The sequence below is a fragment of the Fistularia commersonii genome, chromosome 34 (assembly GCF_037954325.1).
Source record: "Fistularia commersonii isolate RoL2024-O1a breed Wild chromosome 34, RoL_Fcom_v1.0, whole genome shotgun sequence".
NCBI classification, from domain to species: domain Eukaryota; kingdom Metazoa; phylum Chordata; class Actinopteri; order Syngnathiformes; family Fistulariidae; genus Fistularia; species Fistularia commersonii.
This window is the reverse complement of record NC_141317.1, coordinates 8,749,287-8,763,084: the sequence shown is the minus strand read 5'-3', so window position 1 is coordinate 8,763,084 and position 13,798 is coordinate 8,749,287. Positions and strand designations below refer to the sequence as shown.

The window sequence follows — 13,798 nt, the reverse complement described above, 5'->3', positions numbered from 1 at the left end:
GTGTGTGTGTGTGTGTGTGTGTGTGTGTGTGTGTGTGTGTGTGTGTGTGTGTGTGAGGATGTGTGGGGGGGGGCTCAGCCAGGAGTCGCTTCCCCACACATGGGCTGATCTGTGTGCTTCATGAACCTGCAGAAGCAGCCACAGCCAGTGTGTGTATGCGTGTGTGTGTGTGTGTGTGTGTGTGCCTTGCAGGGCGGGAGAGAGTGCAGTTTGGGATGGATGCACATGTCATGCAGGGAGAGAGAGAGAGAGAGAGAGAGAAAAGAGAGAGAGAGAGAGAGAGAGAGGTCGCATATGTGCTTGCAAATGCTGGACACATCAGTGTTGACAAAACGAGTCACATGACCGCCGCGAAGATGGCGCAGCTTATGGCACCAACGGAAGCTTTTTCCGCGGCGTTTCCTCTCGGAGAGCCGCTGCACCGGGTCCGAATCGCGACCCGGGGGGCGCCGGAGGGTGGACGGTAACCGGGAGGAGCGGCGGTGGGAGAGACGGGGACAGGAGAAAGAAAAGGACGCACCGCTTAACGGACACATTTCTGCACAACTTGCTGCTGCAATAACACCTTTAGTGGGAGGAGGAGGAGGAGGAGGAGGAGGAAGGAGGGGGGGGGGGGGTGCGTGTGCGAGCGTGCGCGTACGAGCGCCACACACACACCGAGGTGGACACGGAGACTGCATCAGACTGGAGGAACACACGCCGGGACATAATAAAGCAGAGATATTGAGGGTTTTTCATGGTCCTTCCTCTCCTCCCTCCACCCCCATCCTCCTCCTCATCCTCCACCTCCTCCTCTTCTTCTTCTTCTTCTGCTTCTTCTTCTTCTTCTTCTTCTCCACACAGTAACGTCAGCATACGGATCCCGGTCGAGACATGTAGCCTTTCACGCACGGAGTATTTGTTGCCTTCACCTCCGATCGCTTCTCCTTCCTCCTTCTCTTCATCATCTTATTTTTTTTATTTTATTTTTTCCCTAAACCCCATCATCTGACGCTCTCTCCGTGATGTGGCCCGCTCCGCCGGAGGGGAAGTGAGCAGACATGTGGATACCTACCGAGGAGGAGAAGATCGGAGTTGGTGAGTCAACCGTTTATTGTCCACCGGCGACGGTGTCTCTCCGTGTCCCCTCCACCCTCTCCACCCCACGGGTGGACAACCGTTGTCCTTTCCTGTGGGAGGCATTGCCATCCCCACTTCCCCTCTTTATTGTGCTCCATTACACCCGCGGAAACACACACACACACACGCACACACACACACACACACACACACTTATAATGGCTGATAGATGCACGATTGCTGACTGCATACGGAGGGAATTTTGCGTGGGATGCTCCTCAGCCCCCACGGCTCCACAGCCCACACACGGCCGGAGAAGCTGCCGCCGCAGCCCGCTTTTGCATCCCCGTCCATATCTTTGTTTAGTTCGGTCGAAATGCGACAATAAGGCATTTTAGAGCTCCCTTTCCCCCCCCTCCTCCTCCTCCTCTTCCTCCTCCTCCTCCTCCTCCTCCTCCTCTCCACCCCCCGTGAGCATCTCCGGGGGAGGAAGAGGAGGAAGAGGAGGAGGAGGAGGAGGAGGAGGATGCGGTACCAGCTGCAACCACGGCGGGGCGTCGTGACTGCGTCCTTCCAACAGGTGTAGGGTTTGGAGGCCGGGGGTTCTACCTGTGGACGCGCGCACACACACACACACACACACGCATATACACACACATATACACACCGCTGCTGCAGTGAGTGTGTGTGTGTGTGCACTTTGATTCAGAGGGGAGAACAGGAATGATCATTTTGTGAGCAGCGTTATATTTTAATGGTAATGTTAAAAAAAAACATGATTACTAGAAAAGGTGTGTTTTTGGTTTTGTGTGTGTGTGTGTGTGTGCGTCAGTGCGGTCATTACAAGCTCGGCCTTTACGGTAAACGCGTGTGTGATTGCACTACAAAGGTGTTTCATTAGGAGAATGAGTCATGTCCAGATGCTCTTCAGCTTGTTACTCGCAGGGATTCTCATACTGACACACACACACACACACACACACAGACACACACACACACGCCCACACACACTTTGTTTCGAGGCGTTTCTGCAGAAACGACGCAAAGATCCACCATGGTGTCGGCGGCTGCTTGTTGATCCCACGGTGTCGTGTTTTTTTTTTTTTTTTTACCTCCACGCAAGCACCACAGCGGGTGGGTACTGTTGAACGGAACTGTTGAAGCAACAGTTCTGTGCAGCTTTCGCTCTCCGCGGTGCTGAAACCGTGGGATGACGCTGTCCGCGGTGCTGGAACGCCGGGAGTCGCCACGCATGCACAACCGCAAATACTGTACCACGCAAATGAAGCCAGATGACTCAGGTCCACCTCGCCTTTCGAGATGAGAAGACAAAGAGGGAAATAAGCTCTGAGTTTTGCTCTAAAAGTCACTGGAACTCTGTAGGAGAGACTCACAACACCCTCCAGAATAGGTACAGAGCTCTTACAGAGGCAAAATATCATTTTAATTTACTGTGTTTAAATTAAATTGAATTAAATTATCATTTTAATTAATTCAATTAAATTTAATATAATTTTATTTATTTTATTTTATTTTATTTTATTTTATTTTATTTTATTTTATTTTATTTTATTTTATTTTATCTTTAATTTATTTTATCAGTTATTTGTTTTGATGTTTTACCAGCCAGTGGCAGGCTACATTCCTGGTCCACCTTTGGCCCCATAGCCTCACACTCCATTAGGTCCTGTGCAGTTAATGGGCATCTTCATTTCATCCGTCCATTTTGCAAATTATCCAATTCCCTGTAAATGATGTTTTGGCTGTATTAACAAAGACTGATATGGAGCAGTGCTGCGGGCTGTCAGCAGTCAGACATGCCTCCCCTTCCTCTTGTCTTATCTTAATGGGCTCCGTCCAAACAGGAAACTGTTACGGACCACCTCATGAAGCATTAATGTCTTGTTTAGAATTGCCGCTTATTCATTTTTCTCTCAGATGTTAAGGCCGGGGAAATTGTTTGCAAATCACTTGCGGAGCGGTGGCCGCGGCCCAACCGTTTTAATGGCTAACCTTATTGAATTATGTAGACTTAACATATCAGAAGTCATTATGGACGCTCGCCCCGGCATGAGACGGGAGAAAGAAAATATGGATAATAAAAGCGGTTCTTTGGCACCCCGACTTTGCGAAAATCTAGTCCCGGCCGACCTCCGCTTCCTTAACCTCACGGGACAGGCGCTCCGGAGCTAAAACGTAGCTTGAAAAATCTTCGGAAGTTGTAACCGTAAATAATCTGTGCAGGGCTTTATGAGTTATGTAGCCCGGGAAGAGGCCACTTTCAGGATTTTAACCTCCCGTCGAATAAAACCGTTTAGACGAGCAAAAGCGGGGCGTTTTTATGTTTTTTAAACCCACCTGGAGGGAATGTTTTAGTGAAATGCAATGATTATACATCAGGTTTTATGGCTCGTACGCAAACTACCGCTAGCATGCATCGACGCTATCTGGGTCAGCGCTCATCCGAAACGGACATTTGTAGGATCTCGGTTGATCACGACAGAATCCAAAACGTCCGACACACCAAAGAATCGCAGCGATTCCTTCGGGCTGCGGACGCTGCAACTATGACTTCAATCATTTTCTCCTCTTTTTCTCCTCCTGACAACTGTGTCTTCCCTAATATATACAGTAGAAAAGATGATTTCCTTTGTGTGGCTCACACACACACACACACACACTCTGTGTTCCCCCCCTGCAGCAGTAAGGTGGCATGCCTACATCTCTGTGACATTGACTTTAGATCAGATATAGTGAAATGTGCCTCTGCCTCTGTGGCTGAAATCTCTAGCTTAGCAAGACGTCAGTGCAGTAATATGTCTGACTAAGCCAGTGTGCGTTCTAGTCGTGCCGAACAACATGACTCAGTGGGCGAAGCCCGAATACGATTGTGTAATTTTGACTTAGTTAGATGGGCGAGAGAGCCGCCGTGCCCGGGAGAGCCGGACTTTCACGGTCCACATTAGGTTCCAGCGTGCACGATTGTGGGAAAAGCGAGCTCTGCATACACTCTTCCATGAGGCTCCGACGTCGGCGATGTCATTTTTTCTGGAAAGAGCCGCCGTTCGAATTTGTAACGAAGGAATCAATAAGTAAACCAACGGATAATTTATTAGCTATCGCTGTGTTGCTGTTGGTTTTCAGAATCTGAAGACACACAATAATTGTGTGTATGTCCTGTGTGTTCTGTCTTTCACTTGTAAAGCGTCTTTGAGTACCATGAAAAGCGCTATACAAATCTTATGTATTATTATTATTATTTGTTGTACCCACAGTGAGCTGGTGACTTTGTGCAGGTCACATTTTCAAGCTAACCTGCTAAACCAATAGCACTTTTCTGACAGCCTCATGCACATTGTTATCATTTTTTTCATCAAATCTTGACACAAAATTTCACATTTTCAATTTTTCTTCAATGCTTGCAGTTTCCAATCATGCCGTTAGCCTTACGGCTGCACGTAAACTTGTCACAAAATTGCACATTTTTAATTTTTCTTCAATGCTTGCAGTTTCCAATCATGCCGTTAGCCTTACGGCTGCACGTACACGTTGTATTATAGCAATGTAACAAAAAAAAACAACAAATCTCTGGTGTCATTTCTCATTCCGTCGCGAAGAGTGACAATAAACTAGAGAGTGAACTTTAGCTCAGACACATATTGTGTGGATGTCACAGCGGAAGGAGGAGCATGTGTGACCTCGCTTTCGCCGACACAGTCGGCGTCAGCGCGGAAAACACGTCAGTGCAAAATGCGACGGGAAAAGATTTTATGAATTTTGACTGTATGGGCCGTGGCTCGGTCCTTTCCCATGCTGAGAATTACCAAATTGCATGTTGTCATATAACTGTGTACCCTTTTTTTTTTTAAGGAAAAGGAAAAAAAAAACACAGCAAATAGAGCGTTCATTCCCACATGAAGCGACCCTGTCGTGACCCTTGCCTTTTTCCGACGTGCCACTCTTAGCGGCCCGGCTGGTGGAGGAGAAGCCCGCTAGAAGACCAAACAGTGTTACTCATCTTCACACGAGCTACGTTTGATGATCCAGTAACATTTGGTAAAAAAAAAAAACAAACAAAAAAAAAATGAACCAACACTTTGACCGTGACCCTTAAACTACGATCCCTCTCGGATCATTTAATTATTGCAAATAATTTCCACGTCTTTGCAGAAAACACTTCGCATCTGTTCAATAACAACATTATTTAAATTGAAAATGTTCTCATTGTATTTTTTGTCGTGTTGCTGTAATTCAATTTTTTTTTTTTTTAATGGAATAATTCAGCGGTTGCACTGAATTGCAAACGAACGCCGAGGTTTTTCCGTCATTTTGACGAAAACGCTCCCCGCACGCGTGGCTCGCCGCGGCGCCACATTCGGGATTTTATTTTACGACAACACCCGAGAGAGTCCGCAAAAAGTGTCATTTGCCATGTGACTTAATTTCCGATTTCACCGTCGACTTAATTCAAGTGCAGTTGGACGGCGCGGCCCTTTACCGGGGAAATATTTCATAACGAATAAACCACAACGTCTTCAGTAACAGAGCGGCTCGGGAGGCAGGGGATAATGAAAGCTTGCGCTAAAACAATAACGTGATTCAAAATAGAAGTTGGATTGACAGAAGTGTCAGTCAAAGTGTTTGGGAAACACAGAGGCGTTACCGGTTGCCATGGTGAATCGCCGGCGCCGAATGAGACGAGGGAATCGAGCGGAGACGCACCTCTCAGACGCCGTCTCGATACTTCGCGGCTATCGCCGCCATCACCTCGATTCGTATCACCGGAGAGACGCGGAAGAGGTGGATATTTTCTCTTTTAATTCTCCGCCCGTCGACTTTGAATAACCCCGAATTTGAGCGCGCGGCGCGGAAACACTCACTTCGAGGGGTCACGGAGGGAAGCGCGTGGCTCTCCGGCCTGGCCGGATAAACGTTTATTTCATAAAATGAAATAACGTGTCGAGAGTAACGTTCGCTATTTACCCACGTGAATGTCGGGATGTCGATAAAAAGACAAAATATGCTTTCGGATATGAACTTTGAAAGATGAAGACATGTGATTTGGTTTAAATGAGAGGGCGAATGGTTGTATTCTCTGTTTTGCAGGCCGGGATAAGCGGAGAGACAACGAGTGAACAAATCCCTTAATAAAGACATTTGCGTGAGCAGATGGTTTTATGGCAGGTTTGTGCGGCGACGCGGCGTCACGCCGGCGCACGAAGCACAAAGCAAGGCTCTATTCTAGGCTCTTAGTTTGTCTTGAGGTTTCAGGAATGCGTCCCCGTTGGACGCGGCGTCTTTTCCCTTTCATGATTCTACCGGTTACACAATCATATGGCCTCGTGACGCTCCGTGGATGTTTTTTACGGCGACTCAGTGGACGGGTAGCCGCGTTCTGTTGCCGAGTAGAAATGTCCACTTTTGGCATCGTTTTCTCTTCCGCGTCCCGACGGTCTCCTCCCGGCGTCCTACGTTCAACATGTCTGAAGACGAGTCCGCCGGTCATGTTTGGAGGATATGCTAATGCGCTGCAGCTTTAGGCACAATGAAAGAGTGTTTACACCGCTCGGGGGTTTTGTGAGGGAGGACTATGAAAATGCAGACGCGTGACGCGCTCCTCTCTCTCACACACGACGGTCTCGTCTTCCTCCAGAGGCTGTCGCGCGGTGTTGCATTTGAAATGAAATAGGTTAAAGAATGCAACCGTGGAATAGGAAATAGTTTCCCCCAGCTGGAAACGGGCCCAGGGGAGACTGAAAAGGTGACAAGTGAGCTCTTTAACCCCCTCCTCCTCCTCCTCCTCCTCCTCCTCTTTCTGATGCATGACCAATAGCTTGACTTAAACTCCAGCGCGACGCTGCACCCGTAAGCTTACCATTTCAAAATGCGCTGATCCTTGCTGCAGTTACAGTGAAAGCAGACCTCCGGTTTGTAGATGATCTGTTGCCATAGCGACCCGAGCACAGGAACCGAGCGCTCGTTACTCTCAAACAAGCGACGGAGAGCTGCCCGGGCCCCTCCCTCTCTTCCTCCCCCTCACAGGGTCCCCTGGCTAGTTCATTAGCATAGTGATTCACACAAGCTCTCCTTGAAGGGCCACCATTTGTAGGCATTAAAATTGTCAACGGAGCGCCGCCGCGATTAAACGAGTTTGCCTTCGCCGAGGCCCGCGGGCGGCGTTTCGGACGTCTCGCGCCGCCGAGTCGCGCCTCGGCGTAGATCGGACGCTCCGAAAGCCGAGCCTTCGCTCCGACGCTCGTTCTCCGAAGTGTAATCGTGTCCTTTAATTAGAGTTTGAATCACAAGGTGCGTCTTTGTGCGGTCAAAGGCGACGCGTCGCTGCAAAACCAGGTGTCGCCGAGGATTAATGCCTTTTCCGTGCGTGTGTGTGTGGGTGCTATTTTTTTTTTCTGGAGACGGTTCTATTACGTTAACGCTGCACAAATTTCAGGGCCGCTTAAAAATTAATTACAAATTAATATGTCTCCCCACTTCGGGGTGGGAGCTTGTTTACAGTTCACTAAGCAGTTGTTCCCGTGTAACGCCGCGCTCAGATGTTTCTGTAAAACAGCTTGTTAAAACGCTACAACCCCGAAAAAACACGCGGAGAGAGCGTCGCCGGAGACACGCCTCGCTCAATTAGAGGTCGTCGGGTTAAATCCAAAGTATGGGCGTTATTTCGCCGTTTCCTCACATGCACTCTCTCTTGTCTCTGCACAGTGATCTGCAACTTCCGGTCGCCGATATGTCAGGCCCTGGTCCTGGAGATCGGGGAAACGGTGCAGATTCTGGAGAAGAGTGAAGGTAGAAGAATCCCATCTGTCCTTGTCTATTTTTGGGCACGTAGATAAATAAAATCTTCCATATTTGAATGTTATTCTGCCGTATTCCAGGCTGCGCGGAGGGCAGATCCCAGATAAGACCGCCGCTAATTACTGGAAAAAAATAGGGATATTGGAAAACTCTCAAAGCCGGAGTGGATTTTGGATTGAATGAGGCGTCGAGATGAATTAATCCGGGAATACAAAGTCGGAGGAATCCAAATCAACGGGAGCGCTTTGCGTTCGGTGCCATGGACGCCTTCGCTCTTGAAAGTCCCGAAACTGCGATACAAAACACGTGAGACGCGCCGAATATTCGAGGAATATCAATTAAATCTACAACGCGGTTTGTTTTCTGTGACATTTGCGAGCTGAACAAGTCAATCCAGCGGCGACGACGACAGGCATTTGAATTTCATCCGTAAAACGTGGAGAAAAATCGACGGACACGTGTTCCTTTTCTCCTCTTATTATAATTTTTTAATTTTCAACTGCTCATAATGCACGGGCTGATAAGAAACAAAAAGTATATCGTGAGCTTGTGTGATTCTTACTGTGTTCTTCCTGCAGGCTGGTACCGGGGCTTTTCCACCAAGAAGCCTTCAATCAAGGTAACTGCAGAGCTCGCATATTACTGGCTGATAAGGTGCTTTTAGATGTGTTCTGCATGGAAAACTCCGCCCGTTAATAATACAGGCCAGAAATAAGATAGCGGGGATAGAATGTGGATAACTAACATGAAAGAATGGACAAACGTGACGCCCAGGCGACGTCTCGGTGAGATTCTAAAGTATATTTCGGAGACATGATGTTAATATACAAGCGATATTTGGATCTTGCAATTGATTTCTGTCGACCTTGTCGTCCGTTAATACTGGAGGTGTGGTTTTCATCACTCTGAATGACGTTTCCTTATTGAGAAACGTGCAAAATCCAGAATAGCATCCATAATGTTCGATGCCAAACACTCCCCTTTGTTAAAAGGTGATAGTTTAGCATTTATATTTTGAGCGCCACGAGTCATGGAAACCAAGCGGCAGCTCCACCCCGAGCACGCTTCTTTGGAAGGTGTTTACCATCCGGCCAGCAGACGGAGCAGTTAAAAGAGCCAAAGGCATGATTTATCGGAACGGTACCAAAAGATATACCAAAAAATGAACCATGTTTGGCTGTTTTAACAAACTGTGAAGCTACTAAGCGAGATTCTCTTCACCAATGAACTAAACTGAAGCGTCATTTAAGCCCATCGGCATAGAACTGTCTATAAATAGGTGCAGAATCGACGCGCCAAAAATACTCCGCCGGAGAATTTACAATACAGCCTGGTCTATGTCACCTGTAGCAGAGCCAGGCCGGGGCGTCGTCGCGCAGATTTGCGGCGCAAAGACTTCGCGAATAAACACGGGCGTCTGAGATCTTCCGGGTGACGGAGGAGAGAGATTCCCGCCAGTCTACGGCGCCGTAAACCGAAAAGTGTTACGTGACGCCGCGGGCGTGTTTAAGAAAACGCGAAAGCAGTCCGGTTCGATGTAGGTGTTGGTAGCTACATGCTGTCCTTCTCTACTCTCATCAGCTATTTACAGTTCTTACCAACACCCCTCCATTTTGTTATGTACTCTGGTGCCCACACGCTTTCGCCCCCATACTCCCTCCCTCCCTCTCTCTCTCGGCTGAAAGCATTAGATGTGCTCACTGTGGCCAATTCTTCACATCTGGCAGATGAGAGAGATGAACTGCAAGTGTGGCATTTGGCACCGCGCGGTCTCCCGTGCCCTTCCGCCGCTAAGCCGGGCCGCCGCAGGACTCCGGAACGCCGTGCAACCCCTCGCCGTGCACGCAGAGAGCAGGGGCTGCACGGCGGCTCTTATCGTGCAGCCCGGGAAATGTTTGCACGCAGCAAAACAATTTTTTTTTTTTTTTTTTTTTTTTTCACAAGGTTGTGTTTAGTAGCATAGTCGCATAGCGAATTAACAATTTCTCATTTCTCCCCGCTTTGTTTGTCCGCAGGGTATTTTCCCAGTCAGCTACGTCCACCTGAAGAAATCCACGGTGACCAACCGAGGGTGTGTTTTCCGACAGCGTTTTTTTATTCAAATGCATCCGGCGTCGTGATAATAATGGTCACCGAGCGGTCGCGGAGTCCTACGGCGTTTAGTATTCTAAAAGCGTCGCGGAATTCCGAATACTTCTTGTAGCTACTCCGAGCACTTTAGAGCTGAGACTCTTCCTCATGGTCACACAGGTGTCTGGAGAAGATAGCGGCGCCGCCGAAGCTTTAGCTGATGTCAGATGTGTGTTCTTCCCGTTACGAGTCGCCCAAATGTCGCACGTAGCGGCTCTCCGACAGACGATTCGCAAAAAACACGGAAAACACAGGAGAAATGTAAGAAAATAGGTGGAAACAGGAAGAGAAACAGGCAAGCGCTGGAAATGGCAGCGAGTCTGTCCGGCGGCTCTGTGATCGAGCGGCGAGCGGCGAGCAGGCCGGGGCGAAGCCTGACGCTCGTCTAATTTCAGCTCCAGTTACCCTGCAGCTCTCGGTGAATTTAAGGGATGAATGAATGAACTGGTATTTAGAGGATTGGCGCATGAGAGGAAAGCGATCGACAATTCTAAACAATAAAAAGGTCATTCGACGACAATACGACGAAACCGCCGTCTTATTTCGGGAAACGTCTGCGTTTTTTGGCTTTCGAGGTGAAGATAAAGACCCGGACAAGAGGGAGTTTTACCTTTTCCGCGCAAACCTCCGGCTAAATGGAAACATTTGACAGAACCGGTTTTAATAATCTGACAAACCTAAAGCATTTCCCGGTTTTTGCCCGACTTTCCCCAAAACGTTTCCTCCGCCGAGGCTCACGCGGGTTCCCGAGGTGCTGACCCGGTGTGAGGCTCTCTGAGCCGGGGATTAGCGAGTCGGGAGAGAGCTTACCTCTCGCTTGACGCCCGCCTTTGAATATGGAGTGTCACTTTCCAACAGCAGAGCGCGAATACAGTTGTACACGTTCGGTGGCCGCCGCGTCTTATTTACTAATCGTTAAAGTGAAAATTATATTTTGTCCTGATGAAATGACATCGTCGCGAGCGTCATTACATCTCTTTGGGTCTATTTTGTGTCGCCGATAATCAGACAACGCCGTTAAACGTCAGATAAATGTTGACGAAAGAAACGCGTCGACGGCTTATCGAATTTACTCAGTTATTATAATTTGCGGCGGCGCGAGCTGTTGCCGTGTCCGCGTAAACCCTCGAATAAAGTTAGAAAACGAACAAATCCGAAAGATTGTCAATGAATTTATTAATAAATCGCTGCCGTCATCGCAAATCACTGTTTTAACCGTTATTATTGTGTCGTGTTTGCGCCAAATCTCATTACTATTTATCCCCCAGCAGCAGCAGCAGCAGCAGCAGCAGTTACGCAGTTGCAGCTGCAGCTGCAGGCGTCACGCATGTTGACCGTCGCTTTTGTTTCCACGTTTTCGTCCGCAGGCTGTGCGAGACGGTGGTGCCCCTGGAGGACCCCATCATCACAGAGACCACCTCCACGCTGCAGGAATGGGGCGTGCTGTGGAAGCAGCTCTACGTGGTCAGTAGCGCCGTACTCGGGTGCATCTCGCTCACCAGCGACCGACGCGAGAAAAGGAGGCGGGAGCCCTCGCAGCGAGAAATTGCAACCAGAATTGTTTTATTTGCATCCTCCTCAGGGGTTTAATGGCACACTCTATTCCAGACGCTGTTTCCCCTCCATCTAATTCACCGCCGGATATAAAAAGAGGCTGTATCACCGTGTGCGATTAGTGGGCTAGAAAGGTAACTTCAGGTTTAGCCTGGTGTCACAGGATAGCTCATTCTTCAGGGGGACCTGGAATAATTAATGACGGAGATACGACCCGCTCCGCCGCGAGATAATGTTTAAACCGCAATTTAAAAGCACAGCCTTTGTCAAGAGATAGAAGCCTAATATACGGGCTGATTGAAGCGCTAAAGCCTTGCATTACTTGAAATTTACAAGTATGGGACTTTTCATGCCGGGCACAGTTGTGATTACGTCCGGAGCGATCCATTACTTTGCATATTCACGGCGCGGGATCTTTTTTTTTTTTTTTTTTTCGCCGCGCTCTTTGTTTGCTGCAGGTGTCAACTTTGACCCGGAGATTACCCGGCGAAGAAATGAATCGATACACGTATCATCATCATCATCGCGCTCGCCGATCGATGCCCTTGCTATTTTTTGCAGAGACGGGCCGGATAGCTCCGATCGCCCCTCCCCTCCACCTCGCGCTTCCCGGGTCAGGAATTACCAGAGTTTTAGCTTAAACATATAGTGACACTTCATTTCAGCCTCTCCTTTAGCATGTCATTGTGATTGTCACCCTGCATTCTCAAACGCTATCTGTGTTGGAACACAGAGGATCCTTGGATACAGATAGCGGCTCACAGACCTGTCGTATCCAATTTCACGGCGTGTCATGCAGCCATTGATTTATCTCGGCCTGCATCGTTTAGTTTCTGCATCATCTTAAGAGCCGCTATTGCTGGCCACCTTCAGTCAGCCATTACTTTCTGGTCAAAAGTGATTACCGGAAACCCGAAGCATCCTTAATCCCGCTCAGTGTCGGGGAGGCAGGCAGAAGTGGTCGCTAGGCTTTGAGCTGAGTGGATACGTTGCAGAGCTGGCAGTGATTTTTTTACATAACCTCTCACTGAGGACTGCTCATGCTCTGAGCAACTAAGCAGCCCGAGGCATCGCTCTGGTGATGTAACTTCCTCTGAAGCTCGACTAATGTGAAGCGCTGATTTAGCAGCGCCCGTTTTGGTGCCGCCCCCCCCCCCGCGCGGTACGGGGCCGTGTTGCCACGGCGTCCGTAATAACCAGATGTACGTCTTGCCGGATGTCGATAGATTTCCCCTTATTTCCGCCGATTAGAATTCATATCCTAGCGCTTTGGGAAGCAATGGCCTAAACAGAAGTGCGCGTCGGTTATAACGCACATAATTAGCCCTGCGGAGGAGATGGCCGAAAAGGCTCATCAACCCCGATAGGAAAAATCTTTGTCTTTCCGCGACTCCCGGCCTCGGAGAAGATGCGGTGTTTATCCTCATTAAATTTACATGGATATTGTGGCTGCACTTAATCTGTGCATTTATATAAACAAACCTGAGTGATAATGCGGATTTGTCATATCATTAGGGAGAGCAGAGAAAGCCTCAATTAAAAGTATCGTCCTCGGTCTGTGAGAAACGCTTATGGAATTCATCGCCGGGGAGGTCGGAAGAGGAATGTACGAGCGGGCCCGAAGCTCGACGGCGCCCCGGATTGTTTTGAGATTGCATTTTAACGTCGCACGTGACGCCCCGTCTGTTTTTCGGGAGGCGGTTCAGGAAAGGAGCGGCCGCGGATCCCACGCGTGACCGTTTGTTCTTGGCTTCTCCAAACAGAAACACAAGGTGGATCTGTTCCATAAGCTTCGTCATGTGATGAACGAGCTCATCGATCTGCGGCGGCAGCTGATCCAGGGACACCTGGCCCAGGATCAGACCCGGGAAATCAAGAGGCACATCACCGTTCGGCTCGACTGGGGCAACGAGTGAGTACCGCGGGCGTCGAGAGCATATTTCTCGCTGGGAAAACTCTCCTCTATGATCTGAGTTCATGCTCATTCGGCGAATAAGCGAATTTGAGGCTAAAAGTCAATGGGCGTTCCTGCGGAGGAATTTCAAAGCAGTATTCTTTTCAGAGTCCAGAGGAGTGACTGACAGAGATAAAGATCTAGGTTACTTGTTGTCCCGTCCATTTTTTTTACAATATAACACACACACACACACACATCCAGGAATCGTTACAACCAACAGTGTTATGCGTTTTGCGTCATCCATACAGACCCTAGATTTGCTCCAGCGGTCGCGCCGCAATTTGC

General features: G+C 48.8%; 1 protein-coding gene across 5 annotated transcripts in view; it reads left to right on the top strand.

Annotated features, from left to right (window-relative positions):
* The first annotated feature begins 603 nt into the window (after positions 1-603).
* LOC147214489 (dedicator of cytokinesis protein 3-like) overlaps positions 604-13,798 on the top strand; it is a 52,204-nt gene continuing 39,009 nt past the window's right edge. For all 5 annotated transcript variants that reach the window (XR_015104398.1, XM_086142058.1, XM_086142057.1 and 2 more), the window contains exons 1-6: positions 604-1,077; positions 7,780-7,863; positions 8,451-8,491; positions 9,888-9,943; positions 11,370-11,466; positions 13,320-13,468. Coding sequence is in view for 4 of the 5 variants with exons in the window: in XM_086142058.1 (XP_085998184.1) it covers positions 1,041-1,077; positions 7,780-7,863; positions 8,451-8,491; positions 9,888-9,943; positions 11,370-11,466; positions 13,320-13,468 (464 nt within the window). In the remaining variant the exon portion in view is untranslated. The remainder of the gene's footprint in view (positions 1,078-7,779; positions 7,864-8,450; positions 8,492-9,887; positions 9,944-11,369; positions 11,467-13,319; positions 13,469-13,798) is intronic.